Raw genomic sequence first — 27477 nt, 5'->3', positions numbered from 1 at the left:
TCCGCGCTGCCGTGGCCAAACGGAGGCGGCGGTCAGTGCCGCGCGGCGACGTTGGCAGCTGGGCTGGGGGGCGCCACCCGAATGCCCATCGCAAGTTAGCGGAGTGAGCAGTCCTGCTAGGTTACGCAGCAGGTTCTGAGAAGGCTTCTTTGCAACTAAAAAACAAAAAAAGACCTTATTTGGGTTTTCAAGCCTTGCGAGCGGCGGCCTCGGCCGCGTTCATGAGGGTCACTGCGGCGTTTTTTATTGTTGAGAACTGCGGAGGTTGCAGGTTTTTGCAGAATAGGCGGTGACCATCGTTCCGAGAGTGCTAAGCCCTCTCCGCGCCGCGTCGCATCATCGGTTGCAATTTCAAACTGCTTACTATCGCATTTACGTGTAGGCATGGCTCGGTGCTGAGTATCTACGCAATGAGCCGTCCCCTCGAGGTGCCTCGAACCGTTTCAGCGGAAGAAACTGAAATAAGAGCTAGGGCCAATGTCCTTAGGTTTCGCAAGCTGGTTAAAGGCTTTTTATTTCCAGATGATACTGGAAAGTGCACAATGGCACAGGTGTGGTTTCATGGAATGTGGAAACTGCAGAATATGATGCAATTAGCATATTAATTGGATGAGCAATTATGCGCTTTTATTGTGTGTTTGTTTATTTATTTATTTATTGTAAATTTTGTGTGTGTGTGTTCTATTGCAATCCACCCTGCTAGCCGTGGCCGATTTGAGCAGTCTAGAAAATGTCAGATCGATCGTATATTTATTATTTCCCTTTTAAAATACGTATTTTTTTGCCTAGCACCTGACGCCCATGTTCAGGATGAGTGGCCCCTCTGTATCGTTTTGTTCAGTGTAGCACTTTCCCAGGGCGCCTGGGTACTGCGGCATGGCTTGACTTCAGCGCTGTTGTTGTCGCCTTCTCCCCACAGCTATCTCATCCGACCGGATCCTCTCACGCTTGTGTCATCCGGCAGCAGCAAGCAGAAGACGGGCACGGCTTGCTCCGATGGACGGCGGCGCGACACCAAGGACAGCGTTCACCTGTGAGCAGAGTCTTCGCCCTGCACGGACCGCGATGCCGAGTCCTTCCACGCGCTCTTGGTTTGACCTGTTGGGTTTTCGGGGGAAGTAAACACTGTGAATCGCCTCCATTCTGATGGACCGGGCTCTAGCCAAGACAGAGGACAGCTTACCAAGTGAACCAATATGGCGTCTTGTGCTTGTTTTTATTTCTCCTTGCTTTGTCTGACATCTAGGCACCTTCGCCACATGGGGCGATCGCAGGCAATTTTCTTGAAGCTGCATCGTCAACTGGGTTGAGTTGTTGAGGAATGGTGGAGGCGGTACCGGATCTCGCGCTGGGTGCGCTGGTGGTGAACAGGAGCATCACGATGGCCATCCTATGTGTCTTTAAAGCTACCCCCTCCCTTGCCAAAGAAGCAGTGGATAAAGATGGGACGGGCCTGCTCCCAACGGTTGGGCAGCTGCCCCGCCCTCGCTGGTTGTTAAGCCCTTGGCCCTGTTTCCATGGTGCATTTCTTCATAACGAACGCTGTGGGGTAAGTGGTGGTAGAGTTATCCACCGAGTCAGGCTACAAGCGAGAGGCTCCCGTTCGTAGGAGCAGCATCAAGTGTCCAAGTGGCCAGAATGCTTTGGGGGGTGAATGATAGTTTATAAAACGAGGAACGTCTCACCTGCCTTAAGTCGGAGAGTAACCCACATGAAGTTCTTGGGGGGGGAGGACATCGTCGGGGGAGAATTTCACAGCAGATAGGGTAACTACAATTTCATTTGGTTGGATCTTGTGTTGTATCAACTCACCTGGGGCCCACAGGTTGCCTGCCAGCACCAAGGCAGTGGTCGGGGTCCCTCCTACCCACCACCCACCTTCTTTGGCTCAGACAGAGAGCTTATTTACCATTCTGGCCCCAGAAGGGCAGGGCCCAGAGCTCGGTCCCCATATGGTCCCACTGTGTATGTGATGAATGTAAGCCCCAGGGACCTTCCTACTATCCCCAGGCTTCCTTTTCGACCCACCGCCCCCCCCCCCCCCCGGGTCGCTCTTGGATCACGGGTAGTTGGCGCGCACGTCTGTTGCATGCTCTCGGCGAGACCGCCGGCTACGCCCATGGGTGCACCTCGGGTCTGAACTGCCGACATCACGGCTGCAACCTCGAGGACGTGAGGCCACGTTACCGAAGGGTTTCAGCTTGGGTTGAATGGTTCAACTCTCAGGCATCGTGAATTTTCTTCTCCCAGGTTAAGATGAATTCTTCTGCCGAATGAGGGGCTCTCACCAGCTCCTGAGTGAGGTGGGGGGGGGGGCGCCAGGTCGCCGAGAATAGCCGAGTGAGCAAGGTGCCTTGCCCAACGCTCTTGCCTTCGCTCCTGGGAGCGTCCTTTCCAAAACAGATCCCGGTTAGCGTCGCAGGTCGGGTCTTCCGCTCCCAGGGATGCGAGGGAACGCCAGGATCGTCATCGCAACGGCCGGGCTAAGTGAGTTGGAGGAAAAGGGGCGCAGGACGGAGGCAGAATCCCCCCCCCCCCCCGCTGGCGATGGTCAACGAAGGCCCAGGGCACTGGATCCCCAGCTCGAAACGCAAAGCACCAGGAGGAAAACTGCCGGCACCGAATCGGACAAACCCCTTCATCGTGGACGAAGCTCCCGCTCCCCGTTTCTTTGCTGATTTTCTTCCTTCGGGGGGGGGGTGGGGAGGGGCGGGGGGTGATCTGACTCCCAGTGCCCCATCCTGCTATCGCATTCTGCACTTTGCTCAGTAAAAAAAAAAAAGATATAGATCTGGAAATCTATGCATATGAAAAGCAAGCAATGGCTGAATTCCCGGGGAGGTCCGTGTGCAGCTGCGCTTAGCCGGATAGGTTGGGGGCGTAGCTAGGAGGGGCTGAGTCAGCTGCCTCTGTCCCACGGAGCGGCCGCAGCCCGGAGCAAACCTCCAAGGGGTGGCCGGAGACGTTTCTCCCGCCTCGCTTTGCTATCCGGACCCACGGGGGCCGAACATGCACCTCCTTAGTGTTACAATAATTATTTCTCTTCCAACGATATTTGGAATCGAGTGTTAGCCCCTGCACTCTCCTGCCCAAACAGTCGGCCGGCAAACCCCCCCCCCCCCCCCCCCCCCCAACATGAGCAAAATTACCGGTCCTACCCCTCCTGCCCACCAACCGAGAGCCCGCCCGGAGCTCGCACGCGTCACGGCCGCCAAGGAAGGTCATCGGAGGACCGGGAGCCTCACGGGGGGGAGAATAAGCTGCTTTTCCCAACTCAAGGGAACGCTCCCCCCCCCCCCCCCCCCACACACACGTCTGTGTTTTCGTCTCCGGGGTCCACAAACGTTGCACCGAAGAAATGCCGCCATCGAGCGTGAGGGAGGGGGCTTAGATGGTGGGAAATGTCAGAGACGGACAAAAGGGCGGAAGGAGACGGCTGCCCCCCCCCCCCCACACACACAGCCCAGGGGGTAGAGGGGCCGAGGTGCCATCCGCCCTCTGTCACGGCAGCGTTTGGAAGTGGCGGCGGCAGAGTCCATCCTATCGCTTTCCGTGGCCCCCCGGCTGTGATTTTCGGATAGGGGGGAGACCGGTAAATGTTATCCTCCCCCCCCCCCCATCGGACATCCTCTATGTCCATAGTTACACTGTGAACATGCACTTTGCAAATGTACAGAGTACAATAAAGCTGTATATGAGATGTACAAGTCAGGGCTGCTGGTTTTCTGTCTTAGATCGTGGGAGGGGTGGGGGGATTTGCAGTCCAACCCGAGGACCCAGCAATTTAACAAACCCCTGTGGTGACGGGCACGGCAGGCAGGGGACCAGAGTGTTGGCCTCCGCTCCTGTTCCTCGGGCTGGCCACGGCTTGTGGTCTTGCAGGTGGGCTGGCCCGAGAATCGCTCTTCAAGCGACATCTACTGGGATGGGCAAAAGAGCACCTGGCTTGGCCATGGGAGGCCTGGATGCAGTGCATGGCAGTGGGGTGCGCTATACTCCAGGCTCCTTTCCAGGACTGTCTTTCCCATTGGTTGAGAGGCACTGCATAGCACTGCAGCCTGTACTGCACTTCAGGCTGCATTCCAGGATTGTCTCTTCCACTGATTGAGAGACTGCAAATTACTGTAGCTTGCACTGCACTCTAAGCTCCTCCCAGCATTATCTCTTCTGCAGCTCAGGAGACACTGCATATGACTGCATTCCAGGCTCCCCCCCCCCCCCCCCCAGTACCCTCTCTTCTATTGAGTGGGAGACATTGAATGGCACTGCAGCCTGCACTGCACTCTAAGCTCCTCCCAGCATTATCTCTTCCACAGCTCAGGAGACACTGCATATGACTGCATTCCAGGCTCCCCCCCCCCCCCAGGACCCTCTCTTCTATTGAGTGGGAGACATTGAATGGCACTGCAGCCTGCACTGCACTCTGGGCTCCCCCCAGCACTCTCTCTTCCACAGCTCAGGAGACACTGCATATGACTGCATTCCAGGCTATCCCCCCCCCCCCCCCAGTACCCTCTCTTCTATTGAGTGGGAGACATTGAATGGCACTGCAGCCTGCACTGCACTCTAAGCTCCTCCCAGCATTATCTCTTCCACAGCTCAGGAGACACTGCATATGACTGCATTCCAGGCTATCCCCCCCCCCCCCCAGTACCCTCTCTTCTATTGAGTGGGAGACATTGAATGGCACTGCAGCCTGCACTGCACTCTGGGCTCCTCCCAGCACTCTCTCTTCCACAGATTGGGAGACACTGCACAACACCTTAGCCTCCCTGCACTCCAAGTTCCTCCCAGTTCCACTGCACCATGGGTGTGTCCCCCCCCCCCCCCCATCACCATCCCTTCTACTGATCTGGGGACACTGCACAGCACTGCAGCCATTGAGTCTTAGAAACTAGTGACAATTCCAACACATAACTGTCACTGGAATGATGAACGTTTGTTTCAAAACAGAAAAAAATACTCTTATTGGGAATTATAATTCCTTTTTACCATGAAATGTATTATATGCCCGCACAATCCTTAACAAATATCCAGCCTTTCACCCTCCAGATTCCTACTTTACCCTCTATAAAGTGTCAAGTCCCTCTATAAAGTATTGCCTCTATACCTACAGTCAAAGAGCAGTGATTAGTATTTATAAAGCTCAATCAGAGTGTACAGTCAAAGAGTGGAGGTTATTTATAAAGCTCTGTACACAGCACTGTACAATCAGAGCAGAGTTTATGATTTTTAGAGCTCCATTAGTGAACACAGCACTGTACAGTCACAGAGAGGTGATTGGTATTTATAAAGCTCAGTCAGTGTTCACGGCACTGTACAGTCACAGAGAGGTGATTGGTATTTATAAAGCTCAGTCAGTGTTCACGGCACTGTACAGTCAGAGCAGTGATTATTTATAAAGTTCCATCAGTGAACACAGCACTGTACAGTCACAGAGAGGTGATTGGTATTTATAAAGCTCAGTCAGTGTTCACGGCACTGTACAGTCACAGAGAGGTGATTGGTATTTATAAAGCTCAGTCAGTGTTCACGGCACTGAACAGTCAGAGCAGTGATTATTTATAAAGTTCCATCAGTGAACACAGCACTGTACAGTCACAGAGAGGTGATTGGTATTTATAAAGCTCAGTCAGTGTTCACGGCACTGAACAGTCAGAGCAGTGATTATTTATAAAGTTCCACCAGTGAACACAGCACTGTACAGTCACAGAGAGGTGATTGGTATTTATAAAGCTCAGTCAGTGTTCACGGCACTGTACAGTCAGAGCAGTGATTATTTATAAAGTTCCATCAGTGAACACAGCACTGTACAGTCACAGAGAGGTGATTGGTATTTATAAAGCTCAGTCAGTGTTCACGGCACTGTACAGTCAGAGCAGTGATTATTTATAAAGTTCCATCAGTGAACACAGCACTGTACAGTCACAGAGAGGTGATTGGTATTTATAAAGCTCAGTCAGTGTTCACGGCACTGAACAGTCAGAGCAGTGATTATTTATAAAGTTCCATCAGTGAACACAGCACTGTACAGTCACAGAGAGGTGATTGGTATTTATAAAGCTCAGTCAGTGTTCATGGCACTGAACAGTCAGAGCAGTGATTATTTATAAAGTTCCATCAGTGAACACAGCACTGTACAGTCACAGAGAGGTGATTGGTATTTATAAAGCTCAGTCAGTGTTCACGGCACTGTACAGTCAGAGCAGTGATTATTTATAAAGTTCCATCAGTGAACACAGCACTGTACAGTCACAGAGAGGTGATTGGTATTTATAAAGCTCAGTCAGTGTTCACGGCACTGAACAGTCAGAGCAGTGATTATTTATAAAGTTCCATCAGTGAACACAGCACTGTACAGTCACAGAGAGGTGATTGGTATTTATAAAGCTCAGTCAGTGTTCACGGCACTGTACAGTCAGAGCAGTGATTATTTATAAAGTTCCATCAGTGAACACAGCACTGTACAGTCACAGAGAGGTGATTGGTATTTATAAAGCTCAGTCAGTGTTCACGGCACTGTACAGTCAGAGCAGTGATTATTTATAAAGTTCCATCAGTGAACACAGCACTGTACAGTCACAGAGAGGTGATTGGTATTTATAAAGCTCAGTCAGTGTTCACGGCACTGAACAGTCAGAGCAGTGATTATTTATAAAGTTCCATCAGTGAACACAGCACTGTACAGTCACAGAGAGGTGATTGGTATTTATAATGTCCCAGCTGGGTTGCTTGGAAAGCACTGAGCGGTGTTATAAATGCACTGATTGCTCCCTGCCCCTGACTTGCCGTGGGACCTCCCTGTGCTAGGAGCCTGTGTGTAGCCGGAGGGTGCGCCTCCCCTCCCTCATGCTGCCTGTCCCCCAGCCATGCTCTGATCCCTGCCCTCTGTGCCTGCTGGGGGAGTGTCTCAGGAGGGCGGGCAGCCTTAAGGAGAACCCCTGGAGCCAGCCCTCCCAGCCACCTGGACTCTGCTCCTTGCCGACCCAGCAGCGCCTGCAGTTTGCAGCTGACGGGAAGGAGGCAACGTGGCCCACCCCGGGTCCTGCCAGCAGGTGAGTGGGGAGAGCTCCTCCACCAGTCCCTCTTACTGAAGGTCCAGCTGTGGTGGTGGTGGTGGGACCAGGGGGGAGGGGGGGGGGGTGTGAGACTAGGAAGGAATATGTGGGGGATGTTTGTTGTTAAAATAAATGCAATTTAAAACGTATCCCCCCCCCCCCCTTCTGCTTCTCCTCTGGCCTGGGGTTCCCTCCTGAATTGGGAGCCTGCCACTCTTCCTCCTCTGACCTCATGGGCAGGACTGCTTCTGCCCTGGACTTTGGCTGTCGCGCCTGGTAAGAGAGGGATATTTAAGTGTGCGCTGCTCACAGCCTTGAAGAGAAGCTTTCCCGCAGGGGGAACAGAAGGGGATTTCTGGGATGGCATAAAATGTCTTTTTATCAGCCACTGCCCCCTGCGTCTTAGATAAGGTCACAGAACATGACGGCAGATAAAGATCCTGCGTCCTGTCTGCCCAGCTGCCACCTTCTCCCTCGGGGATCCCCTGTGTCTATCCCATGCCTTCTTGAATTCAACTTAGCTCGCTGGACTCTTTCTACAATGCATCAAACCCATCAGTTATTTCTTACCGGTGGCCTTCCAAAAGCTTATGCAAATCTGCAGGTTCAACGGAAAGATATCGATTCTCTTTCTATGTTAAAATACATTTGCGGGGGATATTTAACAACAAATTTACCGCCTCGTCTTTCTACTTCAGACTTCACAAGGATAAACGTCTTCCCCCTCTCTTGCGTAGATCTCGATTAGTCAGGATAGACCCGCACCTTGGCACCTATTGCGCATAAAGTGTTTAAACACCAACTCTCTATCCGTTACCGAGGTAAACGAGAGAAATAATCTTCTTCTCTGTTTCATATCGGTCTCTGAAGGTAAAGTCTTACAATTGAGTCAGATTCAAATTATCTTGTGTCTGAAGCAACTCTTGATCTTGCTGTATTTTTTTCCTCTCTTTCTGGCAAATAGTATATTCGAGTAAATACGGGAAACAATTCTTTTGGTAGCCCGAAAATTTGGGTAAAATACTTTTTAAACATTTCAATAGGAGGGTAAGGAAAACTTAAAATACTTACATTTGAATATTTTCCTAAGTTTTCCCAAATTTTCAATCCTCTTTATATTTCTATCCTCTACCCTAAATATCTCATTTTGATTCACCTCTAACTTCTCCACTCTTGTAGTTGGTTGGTTTGTTTTAATTTTTTGATCTTTAATTGAGGCGTCCATCTTAGGAAATTGCTGGTTTATTTCCAAAGTTATTTTAGTCAGATTGAGAATTACAGCTTCCAAGTCCTTTAGACCTCGCCTCCATGAATCTAATGTTGTTTGACCCGGCCATCCGGTATATCTGAAAGGTCCCCAATTTCCACCCGCAGGTCTCCGACCTTTTCCGTAGCTCCCTCGGAAGAGGCTTCGTCAGCGAGCCCAATGGCTCTCTCAGCAGTTGTTCTATATTGGGGGGTTGTTCTATATTGGGGGCCCCTACAGAGCTGGCACCTATGTATGAGTGTGTGTGCTGTTAGTGGTGGGAGGGGATGCCCAGATGTGTAAAAGACCCACAAAACCATTTGACAAAGCAGGTGGGCATGCTTCACTAACTCCCCCCCCCCCCCCCCCCCGAGCTGTTAGTTCCCATCACTCTGCTCCCTCGAGATCCAGTCTGGAGGTGGGAGAATCCCACATGGGTGTTGACTCTTTGGGCAGTTCTGGACTCTGAATATGGTTCAGGTAGCTCTGGAGCTCTTCTGCATGGGGAAGGGCACAGGAGCAGCACTTTGGGGAGGGGAAGAAAACCAGGAGAGTCAGGCAGCCCAAAACTGGGCTCTCCAACCTTTCACCGTGATGGCCACATTGCAATTTATTCCCACTGGGTGGCGCCAGTGAGCAGTATTTGCAAAGATATTAATTAACATCACAGAGAAGAATATTTTTTTTTTGAGCAAGCTTCAAATAAGACTCATTTCTTGGCTTACTTTTTCATCACTGTAAAGGACATTGTATTAATGAGGTAAGAACGGAAGAACACAAAAATATTCATATCGGGGGGGCGGGCCGGGCCCTACCTGAAAACTCTAAAGGCGCGCCCAGATTTCCGCTTGGCTTGCAGATCAATTGTAGTAAATCACGAATGTTACAGATTGCTCCTTGGATGCCAAATGCCAGGCTGTTCCTCTCACATGGATGGATATTCGGGCATCTTTACCAGTCCCGCGTCCCGGAAGGTCGAGCTAGACCTCGGCCACAGGAATAACTCTTCCTCTTTCGCCTCTTGGCCACGTCGTTCTGGTTAAAATGGTGGCACGATCTGCTTCAGCACATTCCGCGGAACCTCTCGCTTTGGGGCTTCCGCGGCTTTATTAGTTTAGAATAAAGGGGCTTGGGTTTCTGGGCGTATGAGTCTAGCCACCATCTACGGTAACCTATTAATGCTAGGAATTTTCTCCATCTTCTCTTGCTCTGTGGTACTGGCTGACTGTTCTGCTATTCCCTGTATTCGCTCAGGGTTTATTCTCCTCTTTTCCTCGCTGATTAAATGTCCTAAATACTTTACTTCCCTTTCCACATACTGCAGCTTAGCCTTGGATGCCCTCAGACCCTGTTCCCATAGGAAATTCGACAACTGATTAGTGGCTTTTCTGACGCTGCTTCCCCTGAGATTAGCAAATCATCTACACACTGTGATAAATGTGTCCCCGGGGGCAATAAGAATCTCCCCCAAAACCTGCTCCAGGACCTGTCCAAACAGGTTCGGGGATTCTGTAAACCCCTGGGGAAGACCCTTCCACTGGGACTGCTCCTTCCTCCCGTTCAAATGCAAACAGGTCTCTGCTTTCCTCAGCTTAGGGGCAGCCCAGAAGGCGTCCTTCAGATCTATTGCACTGAACCACTTGTGCTCTCGGGGGATTTTACTTAACAGGGTGCAAGGGTTCGGGACTACTGGGTGTCTAACTTGTACTATTTTGTTTAACTCCCTCAGGTCTTGTACTAACCTATAGGTACCATTTGGTTTTCTTACTGGGAGGATTGGGGTATTGTATGGTGACATGCAGGGTTCAATCAGCCCGTCCTGTAATAACTCATTTATTATTGGCTGCAGACCCTTCCTTCCCTCGAGGGAAATAGGATACTGTCTTTGACATACTATCCTTCCCCGGGACATACCTTCCCCGGTTTCAGCTTAATTCCTAAAGGTACAATGTTTAATCCTCCCATGTTTCCATCCCGTACCTCATCTCGGGGTCTAAGGGGATTCATATGGACAGTCAACTGATCCCCTATCACTTGTATTTGTACTCTTAACCGGACCAGGAGACCCCTACCCAGTAAAACTGAGACAAAAAAAGACTGTGACTGTTAACGTTTGAGGCATTATTCCGACCCCTACTGGTAAGTTTATAACTGAAGATCTGGCAGCTTTGGGTCCAGTAAAAAGATTTCCTCTTTCCTCGGTCCTACCTTCAAATTTATCAAGGGCTCTCGGCAGGACCTTAAAGTTAGTAGCCCCTGACCTCCCTATTCATTTATATTCTCCATCTCTGAAAGACTCTCTCCTCCCTCAGAATCTGGGGGCATTCCCTCTTGAAATGTCCTATTTGCCCGCAATGCAAACATCCCCCCCCCCCTGATTAGGGTGTGTATCCTCCCCCGGACTCCCACTGAAGCTCTACCTCCCTGACCTCGACCTCTCCCTGTCAGCCAGCTTCCCCTAGTTTTTTCCCTTCCTCATTCTTTTTCTCATGTCTCCCTTTTAATAATTTCATTTACTGTATTCATCATAATTTTGGCCTTCTGTTTATTTTCCTCCCACCTCACGAACCCTTTCTGAGCTTCTTCTAATATGTCCTCAATTGGTTCATCATTCCACTCCTCTATTTTCTTTAAATTCTTTTGAATATCTGCCCATGATTTGGTAACAAAATTGATTTTTAACAATCCCTGGCCTATGGCGTCATCTAGTGCAGAGAGCCCGGCCAAGGGGCGAAGGTAGGGGGAGGCGCAGACAGAGTTACAGCTTGGGGAGAGGGGACATGGAGGGAGGGACAGGGTCCCGGGATCTCACCCTCTGTCCGGCCGCAAGCTACAAAGAGCCCTACAGAGAGAGAGATCGCGGCCCAGGGGAGAAGATGGGGAGAGGCGCGGGCAGAGGGGACGTGGAGGGAGGGACTTGGTCCCAGGATCTCACCCTCTGCCCGGCCGCAAGCTACAAAGAACCCTACAGAGAGAGAGATCGCGGCCCAGGGGAGAGGGTGCGGGGAGGAAGGCACCGGGGGACGTGTGCGATGCTGCTGTGTGGGGATCGCTCCCTTATGCAGAACCCTTCAGCAGCTCATAAAGACTCTGAGGAGCTCTGCTTTCCTATGGGAATCTAACTTTTTGCTGTTTAATGAGCCCTGAGCCACCCGTGGATCCTGGGAGGCTGTAGTGCTCCGGGTAAAGATATCTTTTCGGAAAGGTCAAATATAAGTTCCGAAAAGAGCTTAGTGTGAAAGCCTCGCTGACCCAAGGATTGGGAGCCGGGTTAGTAACGTTGAGACTGTGGGTTCGAAGCCCCACCAGCTCAGTAAGACCGTGGGTCGTAACATCCTCTCCGCGATAGAGGATGTTACTGAGCAGAAAGGGGTAGTTTTGGTGAAATTTGGGCCATTTTGCCGGGTAGAAAGTAGTAAAAGCCCCCGCTGCTGGTGGCTCTTTCTTGTTATTAATCTTTACCCGGAGCACTACAGGATCCACGAGAGGCTCAGGTCTCCGAGGGAGCCACTTATAAACCACAAGTCCCGCGGTTCACATCCATCTTCTCTTTGATTTAAACACACTTCGATGTGATTTTATTACAATAAAGTTAGTTATCAGGAAAACAGCAAGTGCACAACACCCCTCTCCATCATAATTCAGTCATCAGCAGATACACAGTACAGAACAATATCCCCAGCCCTTCTTTTATTCCCCGCCCCGGAGAATGCTCGGATTTCCCCTTCTCCTAGGGCTTCCCTATAGTTGTAAAGGATCCAGCCCGTTTCTCCGTATCGCCCTGACCTGCTCCATCCCCTGTGCATCTCACCCGGACGGCTGCAGGCCCGCGACATTGCCGGAGCGGCGATCTTCTTCCATTCGGACGGAACCGAGCATCTCGCAGCCTTCAGAACCTGAGACATGAACTGCTTGACCTGTGCAGGAGCCTCCTCGATCGCCGCATTAAACAGCAAAACGTTAGATTCCCATAGGAAAGCAGAGCTCCTCAGAGTCTTTATGAGCTGCTGAAGGGCTCTGCATAAGGGAGCGATCCCCACACAGCAGCATCGCACACGTCCCCCGGTGCCTTCCTCCCCCCACCTTCTCCCCCGGGCCTGGATCCGTCTCTGGGGGTCTCTGAAGCTCCTGCTCGCTGCGAAGGAACGGCCGGGACCGGGCTGTGCTGTGCCCCGCCTCCTCCCCCTGCCGTCCATTCGCAGCAGCAGGAAGGGGCGGGGCTGCAGCAGAGCTCTCTCCTGTGATAGGCTCCCACCCTGCCTGTCTCGCCCTCACAGCCATGGCGGAGCTGTAGCTTCCGGTCGGTGACCGAGAGCCCGGCCGTGCGCTCCGAGAGCGGGCAGCTGCCGCCGTGCGGGAAAAGCCGCTTAGCACGGAAGGAGCAATGGGGGCTAAGGCTGGGGGAAGCGCGGGTTCTGGCCCAGACCTGAGCGGCGCTTTACGGCCTCCCCCTCCCCAGGCTTTAAGCTTGCAAGTCCTGCAAACCGTGCAAAGGTCCCCGGGGTTTAAGCGGCTCTTCCCGCCAGGCTGCTCTCACTGCTCCGTGTTCACGGTCTGATTGTGACAGAGGGGTTTGCATGGAACCAGAAATCGGTTAAATGAACGAATGAATGACCGAGGGATGCGATGTGTGTGAGAGAATGAGCGGTAAATATCGCACACGGGGAAGGCAAAATATGTCCTGGGGGCTTCCTTTCCCAGGGCAGTGCTGGACGAGTGAACATTTCATTCTTGTGAGTGCGGGCGAGGATCTGTTAATCACCGGAGGGTGTAATACAAGAGTCGTGGAAAGAGGGGTAAAACCCCGGAGCCTCTGTCCTCGGCTGCCTGGAGAGTGCAGAGCTGTGAAGGGCTGGTCCTTAGGCTGGAGTCCTGTGCTAGGTGAAGAATAAGGGGTAAAAACCCGGGTTACAGTCTGTAACCGGCTGACTGGTGGCTCAGCAGCTAGGTGGGGGCCAGTGTAGGTGAGTGGTGCGGGTGGATGGGGAGGAGGGGGGTCAGTTAGACCTGTGTTCCAAGCATATTCCGGTGAATACCTCTAATGAGAAAGAGCCTTAATTAATAACAAGAAAGAGCCACCAGCAGACTGGGGGTTTTACTACTTTCTACTAGGAAAAATGGCCCAAATTTCACCAAAACTACCCCTTTCTGGTCAGTAACATCCTCTGTCGCGGAGAGGATGTTACCATCCATGATCTTACTGAGCTGGTGGGGCTTCGAACCCACAGCCTCACTGTTACTAACCCGGCTCCCAACCCTTGGGCCAGCGAGGCTTTCACACTAAGCTTTTTTCGGAACTTATATTTGACCTCTTCAGGGTGGTTGGGGAGGCGTTTTTACTCCCTGAAAAGGTCAAATATAAGTTCCGAAAAGAGCTTAGTGTGAAAGCCTCGCTGGCCCAAGGGTTGGGTGCCGGGTTAGTAACAGCGAGGCTGTGGGTTCGAAGCCTCACCAGCTCAGGAAGACCATGGATTGTAGCATCCTCTCGGCGACGGAGGAGAAACTCAGGAGGACGTACGAGTGTAACAGCCTCTCCGCGACGGAGAAACTCAGGAGGACCGTGGATTGTAACATCCTCTCCGCGACGGAGAAACTCCGGAAGACCGTGGATTGTAGCATCCTCTCCGGGACAGGATCACAACGGGACAGAGGATCAGAAAAGGGGTACTTTTGGTGAAATTTGGGCCATTTTGCCTGGTAGAAAGTAGTAAAAGCTGATTAAGGCTCTTTCTCATTCACCTCTGTCGCTCTTTCTCTGTCGCTCTTTCTCTGTCACCTCTGTCCACGGTCCTCCTGAGTTTCTCCGTCCCGGAGAGGATCTTTCAATCCACGGTCTTCCTGAGTTTCTCCGTCGCGGAGAGGATGTTACAATCCACGGTCCTCCTGAGTTTCTCCGTCGCGGAGAGGATGTTACAATCCACGGTCTTACTGAGCTGCTGGGGGTTCGATCCCACAGCCTCACTGTTACTAACCCGGCTCCCAACCCTTGGGCCAGCGAGGCTTTCACACTAAACTCTTTTCGGAACTTATATTTGACCTTTTCAGGGAGTAAAAACGCCCCCACACCCACCTCTTAAAAGATATCTTTACCCGGAGCACTACAGGATCCACGAGAGGCTCAGGTCTCCGAGGGAGCCACTTATAAACCACAAGTCCCGCGGTTCACATCCATCTTCTCTTTGATTTAAACACACTTCGATGTGATTTTATTACAATAAAGTTAGTTATCAGGAAAACAGCAAGTGCACAACACCTCTCTCCATTATTCTATGATGGAGAGAGGTGTTGTGCACTATTCTCTTGGTTATCTGGAAACCGATGTGATATCTCGATTGAATGTCGGTATATAAAAGAAATGAATAATAATAATAATAATAATTCAGTCATCAGCAGATACAAAGTACAGATCAATATCCCCTGCCCTTCTGTTATTCCCCCGCCCCGGAGAATGCTCGGATTTCCCCTTCTCCTAGGGCTTCCCTATAGTTGTAAAGGATCCAGCCCGTTCCTCCGCATTGCCCTGACCTGCTCCATCCCCTGTGCATCTCATCCGGACGGCTGCAGGCGCGCGACAATACTGGACCGGCGATCTTCTTCCATTCGGCCGGAACCGAGCATCTCGCAGCCTTCAGAACCTGAGACATGAACTGCTTGACCTGTGCAGGAGCCTCCTCGATCGCCGCATTAAACAGCAAAACGTTAGATTCCCATAGGAAAGCAGAGCTCCTCAGAGTCTTTATGAGCTGCTGAAGGGCTCTGCATAAGGGAGCGATCCCCACACAGCAGCATCGCACACGTCCCCCGGTGCCTTCCTCCCCTGCACCTTCTCCCCTGGGCCTGGATCCGTCTCTGGGGCTCTCTGAAGCTCCTGCTCGCTGCGAAGGAACGGCTGGGACCGGGCTGTGCTGTGCCCCGCCTCCTCCCCCTGCCGTCCATTCGCAGCAGCAGGAAGGGGCGGGGCTGCAGCAGGGCTCTCTCTTGTGATTAGGCTCCGACCCTGCCTGTCTCGCCCTCACAGCCATGGCGGAGCTGTAGCTTCCGGTCGGTGACCGAGAGCGGGCAGCTGCCGCCCTGCCGGGAAAAGCCGCTTAGCACGGAAGGAGCAATGGGGGCTAAGGCTGTGGGGAAGCGCGGGTTCTGGCCCAGACATGAGCGGCGCTTTACGGCCTCCCCCTCCCCAGGCTTTAAGCTTGCAAGTCCTGCAAACCGTGCAAAGGTCCCCGGGGTTTAAGCGGCTCTTCCCGCCAGCCTGCTCTCACTGCTCCGTGTTCACGGTCTGATTGTGACAGAGGGGTTTGCATGGAACCAGAAATCGGTTAAATGAACGAATGAATGACCGAGGGATGCGATGTGTGTGAGAGAATGAGCGGTAAATATCGCACACGGGGAAGGCAAAATCTGTCCTGGGGGCTTCCTTTTCCAGGGCAGTTCTGGACGGTCTGTGCCGGCGAGAGATGGCTCAGAAGCTCCCCCGCAGCCCGGGTCTAACAGCCCCTGCTAGAAACCCATAATCTGTCCACGTTTAATGTTTGTTTGCATAGGGGAGGAGGTTTCACCGCGCACTGTGTGCGTTAGAAAGATTCTTTTATTTTAAGAGAGAACATTTCATTCTTGTGAGTGCGGGCGAGGATCTGTTAATCACTGGAGGGTGTAATACAAGAGAGTCCTGGAAAGAGGGGTAAAACCCCGGAGCCTCTGTCCCCGGCTGCCCGGAGAGTGCAGAGCCGGCTGTGAAGGGCTGGTCCTTAGGCTGGAGTCCTGTGCTAGGAGAAGAATAAGGGGTAAAAACCCGGGTTACAGTCTGTAACCGGCTGACTGGTGGCTCAGCAGCTAGGTGGGGGCCAGTGTAGATGAGTGGTGCGGGTAGATGGGGAGGAGGGGGGTCAGTTAGACTTGTGTTCCAAGCATATTCCGGTGAATACTTCTAATGAGAAAGAGCCTTAATTAATAACAAGAAAGAGCCACCAGCAGCAGGGGCTTTTACTACTTTCTACCAGGCAAAATGGCCCAAATTTCAGCAAAACTACCCCTTTCTGGTCAGTAACATCCTCTGTCGCGGAGAGGATGTTACCATCCATGATCTTACTGAGCTGGTGGGGCTTCGAACCCACAACCTCAATGTTACTAACCCCGCTCCCAATCCTTGGGTCAGCGAGGCTTTCACACTAAGCTCATTTCGGAACTTATATTTGACCTTTTCAGGGAATAAAAACGCCTCCCCACCCACCTCCTGAAAGATATCTTTACCAGGAGCACTACAGTCTGTAACTCGCTGACTGGTGGCTCAGCAGCAGTATCCGATGGCTCCGTTACAGGGATTTACTCGAATATAGGAGGGCGCGGGTTCGAGTCTAGCTTAGCCAGAAGCTAGGTGGGGGCCAGTGTAGGGAAGTGGTGCGGGTGGATGGGGAGGAGGGGGGTCAGTTAGACTTGTGTTCCAAGCATATTCCGGTGAATACCTCTAATGAGAAAGAGCCTTAATTAATAACAAGAAAGAGCCACCAGCAGCGGGGGCTTTTATTACTTTCTACCAGGCAAAAATGGCCCAAATTTCACCAAAACTACCACTTCCTGGTCTTACTGAGCTGGTGGGGCTCGAACCCACAGCCTCACTGTTACTAACCCAGCTCCCAACCCTTGGGTCAGCGAGGCTTTCACACTAAGCTCTTTTCGGAACTTATATTTGACCTTTTCAGGGAGTAAAAACGCCTCCCCACCCACCCCCAAAAAGATATCTTTACCCGGAGCACTACAGCCTCCCAGGATCCACGGGTGGCTCAGTGCTCAGAGGGAGCCACTTATAAACCACAAGTCCCGCGGTTCACATCCATCTTCTCTTTGATTTAAACACACTTCGATGTGATTTTATTACAATAAACTTTATTTTTTATCAGGAAAACAGCAAGTGCCCAACGCCTCTATCCATCATAATTTAGTCATCAGCAGATACAAAGTATAGAACAATATCCCCCGCCCTTCTGTTATTCCCCCGCCCCGGACAATGCTCGGATTTCCCCTTCTCCTAGGGCTTCCCTATATCTGTAAAGGATCCAGCCCGTTTCTCCGCTTTGCCCTGACCTGCTCCATCCCCTGTGCATCTCATCCGGACGGCTGCAGGCCCGCGACATTGCCGGAGCGGCGATCTTCTTCCATTCGGACGGAACCGAGCATCTCGCAGCCTTAAGAACCTGAGATATGAACTGCTTGACCTGTGCAGGAGCCTCCTCGATCGCCGCATTAAACAGCAAAAAGTTAGATTCCCATAGGAAAGCAGAGCTCCTCAGAGTCTTTATGAGCTGCTGAAGGGCTCTGCATAAGGGAGCGATCCCCACACAGCAGCATCGCACACGTCCCCCGGTGCCTTCCTCCCCGCACCCTCTCCAACCTCTGCCCGCGCCTCTCCCCACCTTCTCCCGTGGGCCGCGATCTCTCTCTGTGTAGGGCTCTTTGCAGCTCGCAGCCGGACAGAGGGTGAGATCCTGGGACCCGGTCCCTCCCTGGGCCGGGATCCATCTCTCTGGGGCTCCCTGCAACTTCCCAGACATCTGCAGGTGAGGGCTGGAATGAGTGTGAGATTCTGTGACCCTTGACCTCCCTCCATGTCTCCTGTGTCCGCACCTCTCCCTACGTTCTCCCCTGGGCCAGGATCTCTCTAGGGTCTCTGCAGCTCCTGCCCCTTAGCAGCTTGGAAGTCATCGGGGCTTAAACAAAAAACACAGAATGTACTGCAGTGACCCCCTGCCACTCTCTGCCCAGGTCTGTACCCCCTTCCTGCTGCAAACCCAGTCTCCACTCCCCCCTCCCCCTATAATGTCCGTGCTCCACTCAGCAGTGCCGGCAGCATGATTGGGCATGGGGAGAGGGGGCAGCATCTTCTTGGAGCCTGCAGCCACCTAGGGGCTAAGGTTTGCTTGTCACTAAATGGGGCCCAGCCCCCCTGATGAGGTGCTTTAGGTAAGGTGCGGTTGGTTAAAGCCCCAGCTGAGATGGAAGGGCTATGCTCCAAAGCTGTAAGGGTTAAAGGGTTGACATCTGAACTGTATAGCAAATGTTGCTTACCTGTAACAGGTGTTCTCACAGGACAGCAGGATGGTAGTCCTCACACGTGGGTGAGTACCGAGCTGAGGATGTCCGAGAAATGCACCAACTGTACCCAAGATGTGCAGTAGGCAGAAGGAGTGGGGTGGAATTTGGTAGAGGGCATCCTGAACCCCACCGGGCAGGCGGAAGGGTGTAGGTACGTCACGTTGGAAACAGGTTACGCAGGGCAGATTGGCCGAAGATGGAATCCTGTCTTCCGGCTTTGTCCAAGCAATAGTGGGGCTGCGAAAGTGTGGAGAGAACTCCAGGTGGCAGCCCCGCAAATGTCAGGAAGCGGCACCGAGCGTAGGTGCGCTACTGAAGTCGCCATGGCCCTCACAGAGTGCGCTTTAACACGGTCTAGAAGTGGAATGCCCGCTTGCTGATAGCAAAAGGATATGCAGTCCACCAACCAGGAGGAGAGAGTCTGCTTACCCACAGGCTGCCCCAATTTGGTGGAATGGAAAGAGAGTGTTCCCCAATTTGGTGGAATAGAAAAAGAGTGTTTTTCCTGTGGGCAGCTGTACGGTCTAGGTAGAAGGCTAGAGCCCGTTCACAGTCAAGGGTATGCAGAGCCTGCTCACCTGGATTGGAGTGGGGCCTGGGAAAGAAGGTGGATTGGTTAATGTGAAACTCCGATACTACCTTAGCTAAGAACTTAGGGTGAGTGCAGAGTACTGCCCGGTCCTGCAGGAGTTTAGTGTAAGGCGGATAGGTAACTAGGGCCTGTAATTCACTAACTCTGCGAGCTGAAGTGATTGCCAGAAGGAAAAATCACTTTCCATGTGAGAGAGCGAAGGTCACAGGACTGGAGAGGCTCGAATGGTGGTTTCATGAGCCGACCCAAAAACCAGACTGAGGTCCCAGGAAGGGGCCGGAGGGCGCAGTGGAGGCTTGAGGTGAAGCAAGCCTTTCAGAAAACGTGTTACGAGGGGTTGTACTGTACTGAAATAGGAACATCCCCGACACCTCTATGGAAGGCGACCACCACACTGACATGCATCCTGATAGTGGATGTTTTTAGACCTGATTCTGACAGGTGCCAGAGATAGTCTAGAAACTTCGTGGTGGAACTGGTAAAGGGGTCAAGGGATTGAGAAGAGCACCATGACTTAAACCTGTTCCATTTGTAGAGGTAAGACTTTCTCATGGAAGGCTTCCGTGAAGCAACCGGACACGAGAAACTGGCTCCGAAAGGTTAAGTGGCTGAAGAATTAACCTTTCAACATCCATGCCGTCAGGAACAAGGCTTGAAGACTGGGGTGGCGAAGGCACCCGTCGTTTTGAGTGACTAGAAGCGGGTCCTTTCCCAAGGGAATGTGCCTGCGAATGGAGAGATCCTGAAGTATTGGAAACCACGCTTGGCGAGGCCAATGAGGTGCTATCAGGATCATGCGTCCCTTGTCCTGACATAACTTCACGAGAGTCTTCGAGAGAAGTGGAGGGAATGCATATAGGAGACCGGTTGCCCATGAGAGGGAGAACGCATCTCTTGGCTGTGAGTGTTGGCTGCGAGTGAGAGAGAAAAAACTCTTTAACTTGCGGTTTTGAGGTGATGCAAAGAGGTCTGTGTAATGTGTCTCGGGTGCGAGCATGATGTCCTGACCTGCACCAAATGTGCCTTAATGACACCAAAAGGTCGCAAGGCCAGAGTGGAGAAAATGGAACTTCTCTTCTCTTCCATTCTCAGACTCCAACGCTGTCTATTGCATCGATGTCGTCTGAACCACTTCGTGCCAGTATCGGCCACCGGCTGGTGACCGTCCGGCGTCGACGACTTCTCGGCCTTCAACTACCTCTAATCCCCCTCAGGACCGAGGGGATCATAGAGAGAAGCATTGGCATCAACACCGCAAGTCTCGGACCATCGAGGAAGTAAAGTCATCGACCTCGCCTTCGTCCGAGCCACCATCGAAAAAAACCCGTCCAGAAAAGGCACCGACCCTTTCTGCGACCGGGTCACCGAGACAACCCTCACCCGGACGGGTATCGGGAGCCGCGACTCCGCCTTTAACTGTGGTCACTCCGGCTATGCCTCTGCCTCCTTCTTCCCTTCCGGAGTCAGCTTTAATCACACATACACACACACACTCACTCAGAGGTCACCTTTAAGCACAAGAACACTCAGAGGTCAGCTTTAATCACACACACACACTCAGAGGTCAGCATTATTCACAAGCATACTCAGAGGTCAGCTTTAATCACACACACTCACTCAGAGGTCACCTTTAAGCACAAGAACACTCAGAGGTCAGAGGTCAGCTTTAAGCAAACTCTTAAACATCTTGATCCAGCTACTATGGGCAGTGCCCTGGGAAGGGAATTTCACAAGTGATCTATGGAGGAGAGGTGGAGGGTCAAGAATTTGTTGGTCATCAACAAGGCCCTAGAATTGTTTAAAACTGGGCTTTTCCAGGACTCCTGCAGCGCAGTGCAGGGAAGAGCTTGACCGGCAATCAAGTCTCATCTTCCGGGTACCAACGGTTTCTGCGAGGCCCCGGGCTAAACGCAAGGCCACTGAGCGCCGCTAAGGAAGGGGCGTCGTCGTCTTGCTTCAGAATGCCCGCGCATCGCACGGATTTCGGGGGCCGCTACAAAGAGTTTCCCAACCGGGGGGGGTGGGGGGGTGGAGAAACAGTCCAGGGCTGCAGAGAGACCGCGAGCGCCTCAATTCCCCAGGCGAAAAACAGGCGCGGATTCCTCGCAGTCAGGTTTGGAGCTAGCGCACAGAACGGCATTTTCTCATCGTCCTTCCTTGGTGGCTTTTGAGGGGGAAGGAGGCGGGAACCGGCGCCGACCATTCCGACCTCCACCTCAAGATGGACTGCGGGGTCCATCTCTTAACCTATCCTGCGGTAAGAAACTGCCAGGTGGGGGGGCTCACGATAGCCGCCGCGCTTCGCTAACTTTAAAGCACGGGCTAGGGAGAGAGCCTTGTTTGGGTCTTAACGTTCTCCACAGCTCTGCCTCCCACGGTGGGTGGGAGGGGGGGCCAGGTTATTCGTCCGAAGTGTAAAGCAGCCTTTCCATGCAGCCGGGTTGACCCCGGCCTCGATTTGGAAGACGTCCACAGATGGCTGCGTGGTATAAGGCGCGGAGCGAAGCTGCGCTGTTGGAACGGATCGCTATGCGCTTCTGGGTGCTGGATGCTTGAGTTGAGTTGCTGCATATTTTCGGTCTCATGCCTGGGTGGCCTTTTACTTTCAGCATAACCAGTTTCAAACACAATGTTTAATAAAAACCCTGCTTGCGCATGTATAGTGCCGAGGACTTGCCCTGGTCAGGGAGGCTCCTTCCCTCCCCCTCATATTAACATTTTTCAAAGCAGAGACTGCTGGTTGAAATCTTCGTCCGGGTATTTTTTTTATTTTTTTTATTTATTTAACATTTTTCTATACCGAACTTCATGACAAGCTTCATATCAGGCCGGTTTACATCAAACGTAGGGGTTAACTTAACAGAACCATATAACAAGAAGGCCGAGGCGCAGATACAAATAACATGGAGAATAAACTTGGGGGCTAGGGTAGCCAGGAAAGAAAGGACAGAAAAAACTGGAGAATGAACACGAATGAATATACAATGGCTGGGTCGGACATTTAGTCTATTGGGCTATATGAAAGAAACTGTTGCAATGTTAGGCTTGAGGGAAGGCTTGGACGAAAAGCCAAGTCTTGAGTTTTTTTCGGAAGGTAGTCAGGCAAGTCTTAGATCAGTGGGCAGGTTGTTCCAGATGATGGGGCCAACTGTGGAGAATGCTCGTTCTTTCGTGGAGGTTAGACGGGTGGATTCATTTGGGGGAACTTGAAGGGTTCCTTTGTGTGCCACTCTGATTTGAGAGGGAACCGAAGGTTCCCTCTCAAATTATACACATCTGCAATTATAATTGACTATAAATGCACATCGGCAATTATAATCATTACATAACCGATAGGTAAAGCCAAAACCTATAATTTCTTACTTTATCTGGTTTCCATATTACCAAACTAATTTGGGAGCAAATTTGAGCAAAAATAACCATAATGATATTTCCATAAGTTACAGAAAAATTCAGATATTACATTTACTACCAACTTTTATCTGGACTTTAGGTGCTACTCCCCTCCCTCTGGTTCCTACGTTCTTCCAAAAACCTTTCTAGATGTTCAGGTTCGTAGTAAACATACCTTATTCCATCTATGCGCATAACACATTTACACGGAAATCTCATAATTACTTGAATGCCAAATGTTCTTGCTAAATTAGCCAAAGTTATAAACTTTTTTCGTCTCTGCTGTGTTTCTTTAGCTACATCGGGGTATAACCATATTTTTTGTCCCAGATAAAGGGAAGATCTTTTTAACACTATATCCCTGTCCGAAGACAGGGCAAATTTTACCAAAAGAGTTCCTCTCTTCTCAACCTGGGAACTATATGATGTTTCTATCAGCTCGGTAACATTTAATGAGGTTTCTTGAACTGCCGAAGCAGATGTTATACCTTGATCTCTCCCATTTAAAAAATACACATTTATAATCAGTGGAAGATTTTCAGATGAAATTTGTAATATTTCAAGGAAATCATTTTTCAATTGTTCTTTCAAAGAAACCATCTTACATTTTGGAAAATTTACTAGTATTCTTAAATTTGTATATCTAACAGAGTTCTCCAAAGACAACTTTTTTCAATACCGCCGATTCCCCTTGAATTATAGAGGTCTGAACTTTCTTAATGGAGATTATATCCTCCTCTACTTTTTGTTTTAAGGTTACCCCATAATTTGTTACCATAGGATTTAAATTTAACAAAACATCTTGCATTTCTTTAATATTTATATTCAATTTCATTATATTTATTTATTTATTTAAGATTTTTATATACCGGCATTCATGATACAATCACATCATGCCGGTTTACATATAACAGGGGTGTACAATGAACAACAGTGTAACCTGTGGAAGTGAGCAGTTACAAATAACAAGGGAATTAAAACTTGGGAGAAGAGAAGAAAAAAGGAGAGGATAACTTTAGATAAAGATATTTACATTAGATAAATATATTTACAATATCTATAATATAAGCTATAGTTTATATTATTATATTATTTTATATTATATATTATATTATATATTATATTATATTATTTATATTAATATATTAATATATTATATATTAATATATTAATATATATATATTATATTATTTATATTATATATTATATTATATTATATTATATATCTATAATATAAGCTATAGTTTATATTATTATATTATTATAATAATATTATTATATTATTTTGCAAGAGTTATTGCTTGCCATAACATTTCCATTGTCACATTCTTTGTGTTTCCTGTACCAGCTATAGGCATAGACGACAAGGATTGAAAACTAATTGGTTCTTTTAAACGCTTTCTTGTACCCCTATCATTCCTCCGGATGTCTGCACTCTTCTAACCTAAATTCTGCCCAGGGCTTGGGGGCGGGGGCTCTCATAGATGTTTTTAGTTTTTGGGACTGCCTGTTTGGGTGGACACTCTCTTCTCTAGTTCAAGGGTTTCTCTACCCAGTACTGGGGATACAGGCAGCCAGCTGGCTTTCAGGATCTGCACAATGAATATGCATGAGAGAGATTTGCATGGATCTCACCATCTCATGTGCATTCATTGTAGAGATCCTGAAAACCCGACTGGCTGTGTCCCAGGAACTGGGTTGAGAACCATTGTTCTAAGGTACCTGAGTGGCCCTCTGATCTCACTGTCCATCAGTGACACTGTACATGCTATAAGAGGACCTGGGACCTTCAGCCAGTCCAGCGACCCGTTTGCTTGGGACAACTCTGGTTTGCCTTCCTAATGACAATCTTTGGTTCCTTTTCAGGCCAAAGCCCTCTCGTAGGCAATTCCAGAAGAGGTGATTCCAGCATGAGGCATGTCCTCAAGAAACAATGCACATTCCTCTGTGTTTTCACCTTTCTGCTTTTCCTTGCAAGCATGTTCCTACTCTCAGTGCACACCCGGACAAGACGTAAGGCCTGGCAGCAGGTGGAGCTCATGGACCAAACTCAGAACATCTCACCACTGTCACCACCACCACCGCCGCAAGCCAGGCACCCCCTGCAGGTTGTCTATCCCTACAGTTACCAATTCCTTCTCAATGAGCCGGACAAGTGCAAGGAGACCTCACCATTTCTTTTGCTGATGATCATAGCAGAGGCAAAGAATGTGGTTGCTAGGAATGCCATCAGAGAAACCTGGGGCAACGAGAGCGCCATTCCTGGGGTGTCCATTGCAAGGCTCTTTCTAGTCGGGATGGCGCCAGCCTTTGGTGGCCCTGTGCAGAACCTTCTCCAGGAGGAGAGCAGGACGTTTGGGGACATTATTCAGCAGGACTTCCTGGACACCTACCACAACCTGACCCTCAAGACCTTGATGGGCATGGAATGGGTAAGCAGGTACTGCCCCAATGCCAGATACGTTATGAAAGTGGACAGCGACATGTTCTTCAATGCAGACTACCTGGTGCACAGTCTCTTGAAGCCAGAGGAGCTGCCCAGGGAGCGCTACATCTCTGGCTTAATAGTGGCCAACACAGGCCCGCTGCGGAGCAAGGCATACAAGTGGTATGTGCCCAAGGAAATCTACCCCAATGACACCTACCCCCCGTACTGTTCTGGGCCAGGCTACGTCTTCTCAGCAGACATGGCTAAGAGGATCTATGATGTGGCCCAGAGCCTCAAGGTGGTCAACATGGAGGATGTCTTCATGGGGATCTGCCTCTATGAGCTGCAAATCCAGATCACAAAACCACCCGCTGGACTATTCAATGGGCACCACATAGCTTATGACAGGTGCAAGTTCAAGAAACTCATCATTGTGCACCACTACAGTGCAGAGCAGCTTCTAGAGCTCTGGCCCGACTTCCAGAACAACACTGACTGCTCTGAACAAGCCATGGGGCACCGGGCTCTACCCTTCTCAGCCCCACCTCACCCGAGACCTTGAAACACATGCAGGTATCTGCCAGGTCTGCCTCCATGAAAATAGAAAACTCCTCTCCTTCCACCCACGCCCTAGCTGGGAGATTTGTTTGGGGGGAGGTCAACAGGATCACCCAGGGCAAGGAAAAATCATGAGGAAGGCTGGTAAAATCCAGACTGCAAGGTTATATCGCCCCATTCCCCATGGCTGCTGGAGCTGTGCTGCCATCTGGTGGTGAACTTTGAATTTTGCGTGCTTCCCTACTTTTATGGACTGTCCAAAGTTTGAAAGAGCAGTAGCAGTGACAACCGACTGCACTTTGTGAGGACAGGCTGCCGCCACCCTGGTTTTACCTCAACTGCGTGCTGGGACGCGCCACCTTAAGGAAGCCATGCAAGCATCTAGTGAATTTCCGCATTTGGACCATGTTTAAGCTGTACCAGAGCAGCTAGAAACTGTCTTGGGGGGGGGGGGGGGGGGAGAGATAAGGCCAGCCCCCTACTTCTTAGAAGGACCATCTCAGGCTTACTCTGGCAGGATCTGAGGGTTCCCTTCTTCCCTTCTCCTCCCATTATTGCTGGTCCGTTGTATAATACTGTAAGGATTTGCTTCCTGTTGTGCATATTTACAATGTTACTGTAAGTTACATTGTTGTTTGGTTTTGTTTCTTGCTCACAGTGTTTCCTTGTAAAGCTCTGTAGCTAGAGTGTATTTTCCCTGTTTAACGCTGGTTGTATCCCTACCTCCATACACCGCATCGTCTGCGTGTCAAACCTGTACCCCGCGCTGATCACGTGACTCTCACGTGCAATGACGGTATATAAAACAATCAAATAAATAAACAATGAGGAATAGCAGAAAGTGACATCTATAACCCTCCTTCCTCCATAATTATGAATACAAAACACAAGAACATAAGATACGTGCAACAATAATACAAGTTTACATTCTGTGCAGTAAAGCACAAAGCTCTTACCTGGAACTGGAGGTCTCCTTCCATGCACCCAACTCAAGCCTTGGCAGGGAGAACGCTTGCCCCCTTCTGTAGAGCTGCACTTCCCAGGGACCGGAGGCTGAATCATGAGAGAAACATCCGGGGCACCTTCTTAGCTTGGAGCCTCCCAATACTCTCTTGTCCACTGCACAGAAGCATAAAGCCCATTATCAAGAGTCTCTTCTCCAACTCGGGTTGCCAACTGGCTCCAGATTTTCAGGACAGGCTGATCCGGTCCTGGCTGGGACTTGTTCTCATTTCCCTATTGCATTCCCTAAGAAACCAGGACCGGATCAACCTGTCCTGAAAATCTGGAGCCAGTTGGCAACCTTAGCTCCAGCTGTAGAGGAGAGAACATTTTTGAAAGGTAAGGCAGCTATAGATCGCAGTGTCTCCTGCGTAAAATTTAAGCATGAAATTAATGTTGTGATAACTTTGAGCCAGATACCTTAGAAAAATGTGGGACCTGAATAAGCCTTGTATTCCTTTGAAGGGTCTCCATTTTATGTATTTTATTTATTTATGCAGCTTTTATATACCGTGTCACAGAATACAAAATTCTATCTTTACGGTTTACATGATAAAATTCAATTAAAAAAACCAATTAGAAACAGGAATAAGCACAGTAAAAATTCAATAAAAATAAAAATAGTACGATAGTTAAAATCTACACATTAAAACAAGATAAAATATAGTTAAGAAAAATAAAGAGAATCCTGGGAAAGCTTCTGTCTTAGCTGAAAGCTCTCAGGTTTCAGTTCCATATGCTATGTGCTTGTGATGGTTTTGAGGTGTTTGGGCGGATTGTCGGGTACCGTGGCAGATGACCACGCTCACGGAGAGGAGCCCCGTGGGGAGCCACAGTGCTGGGCTAGACTCAGGACGCACAAACACAGAGGTTAGCAAGTGTTGCTTACCTGTGACAGGTGTTCTCACAGGACAGCAGGAGGTCAGCCCTCACATGTGGGTGACATCACAGGATGGAGCCCTGTACGGAAAACTTTTCTGTCAAAGTTTCTACAAAGCTTTGACTGACACTGGCAACACTGAGTGCCCTGAGCGTGCTCTGCCTGCAATTATCCCTGTGAGCCACAGGTGTCTCCTCAGTCTCGTCTTAAGCGAAACTAAAATAAAAGTGAAAA

General features: G+C 50.2%; 2 protein-coding genes across 2 annotated transcripts in view; both read left to right on the top strand.

Annotated features, from left to right (window-relative positions):
• Positions 1–2039, top strand: part of LOC115080951 (potassium channel subfamily T member 2-like) — a 94981-nt gene extending 92942 nt beyond the window's left edge. Inside the window, exon 29 of the mRNA XM_029585426.1 lies at positions 920–2039. Within this exon, the coding sequence (XP_029441286.1) occupies positions 920–1037 (118 nt within the window). The 3' untranslated portion in view covers positions 1038–2039. The remainder of the gene's footprint in view (positions 1–919) is intronic.
• A 4917-nt stretch (positions 2040–6956) lies between these two features.
• On the top strand, positions 6957–26176 carry LOC115080994 (beta-1,3-galactosyltransferase 1-like). The gene is made up of 2 exons (XM_029585495.1): positions 6957–7055; positions 24242–26176. The coding sequence occupies exon 2, from the start codon at positions 24286–24288 to the stop codon at positions 25363–25365; it is 1080 nt and encodes a 359-aa protein (XP_029441355.1). The 5' UTR covers positions 6957–7055; positions 24242–24285; the 3' UTR covers positions 25366–26176.
• Positions 26177–27477: the final 1301 nt, after the last annotated feature.

Source organism: Rhinatrema bivittatum, chromosome 19, assembly GCF_901001135.1.
Source record: "Rhinatrema bivittatum chromosome 19, aRhiBiv1.1, whole genome shotgun sequence".
NCBI classification, from domain to species: Eukaryota; Metazoa; Chordata; class Amphibia; order Gymnophiona; family Rhinatrematidae; genus Rhinatrema; species Rhinatrema bivittatum.
Note: the sequence above shows the minus strand (reverse complement) of the source record. Positions and strands in the feature narration are given on the sequence as shown.

Coding starts and splice junctions, on each gene's coding strand:
- LOC115080994 (XM_029585495.1), top strand. CDS start 24,286: ATGAGGCATGTCCTCAAGAAACAATGCACATTCCTCTGTGTTTTCACC.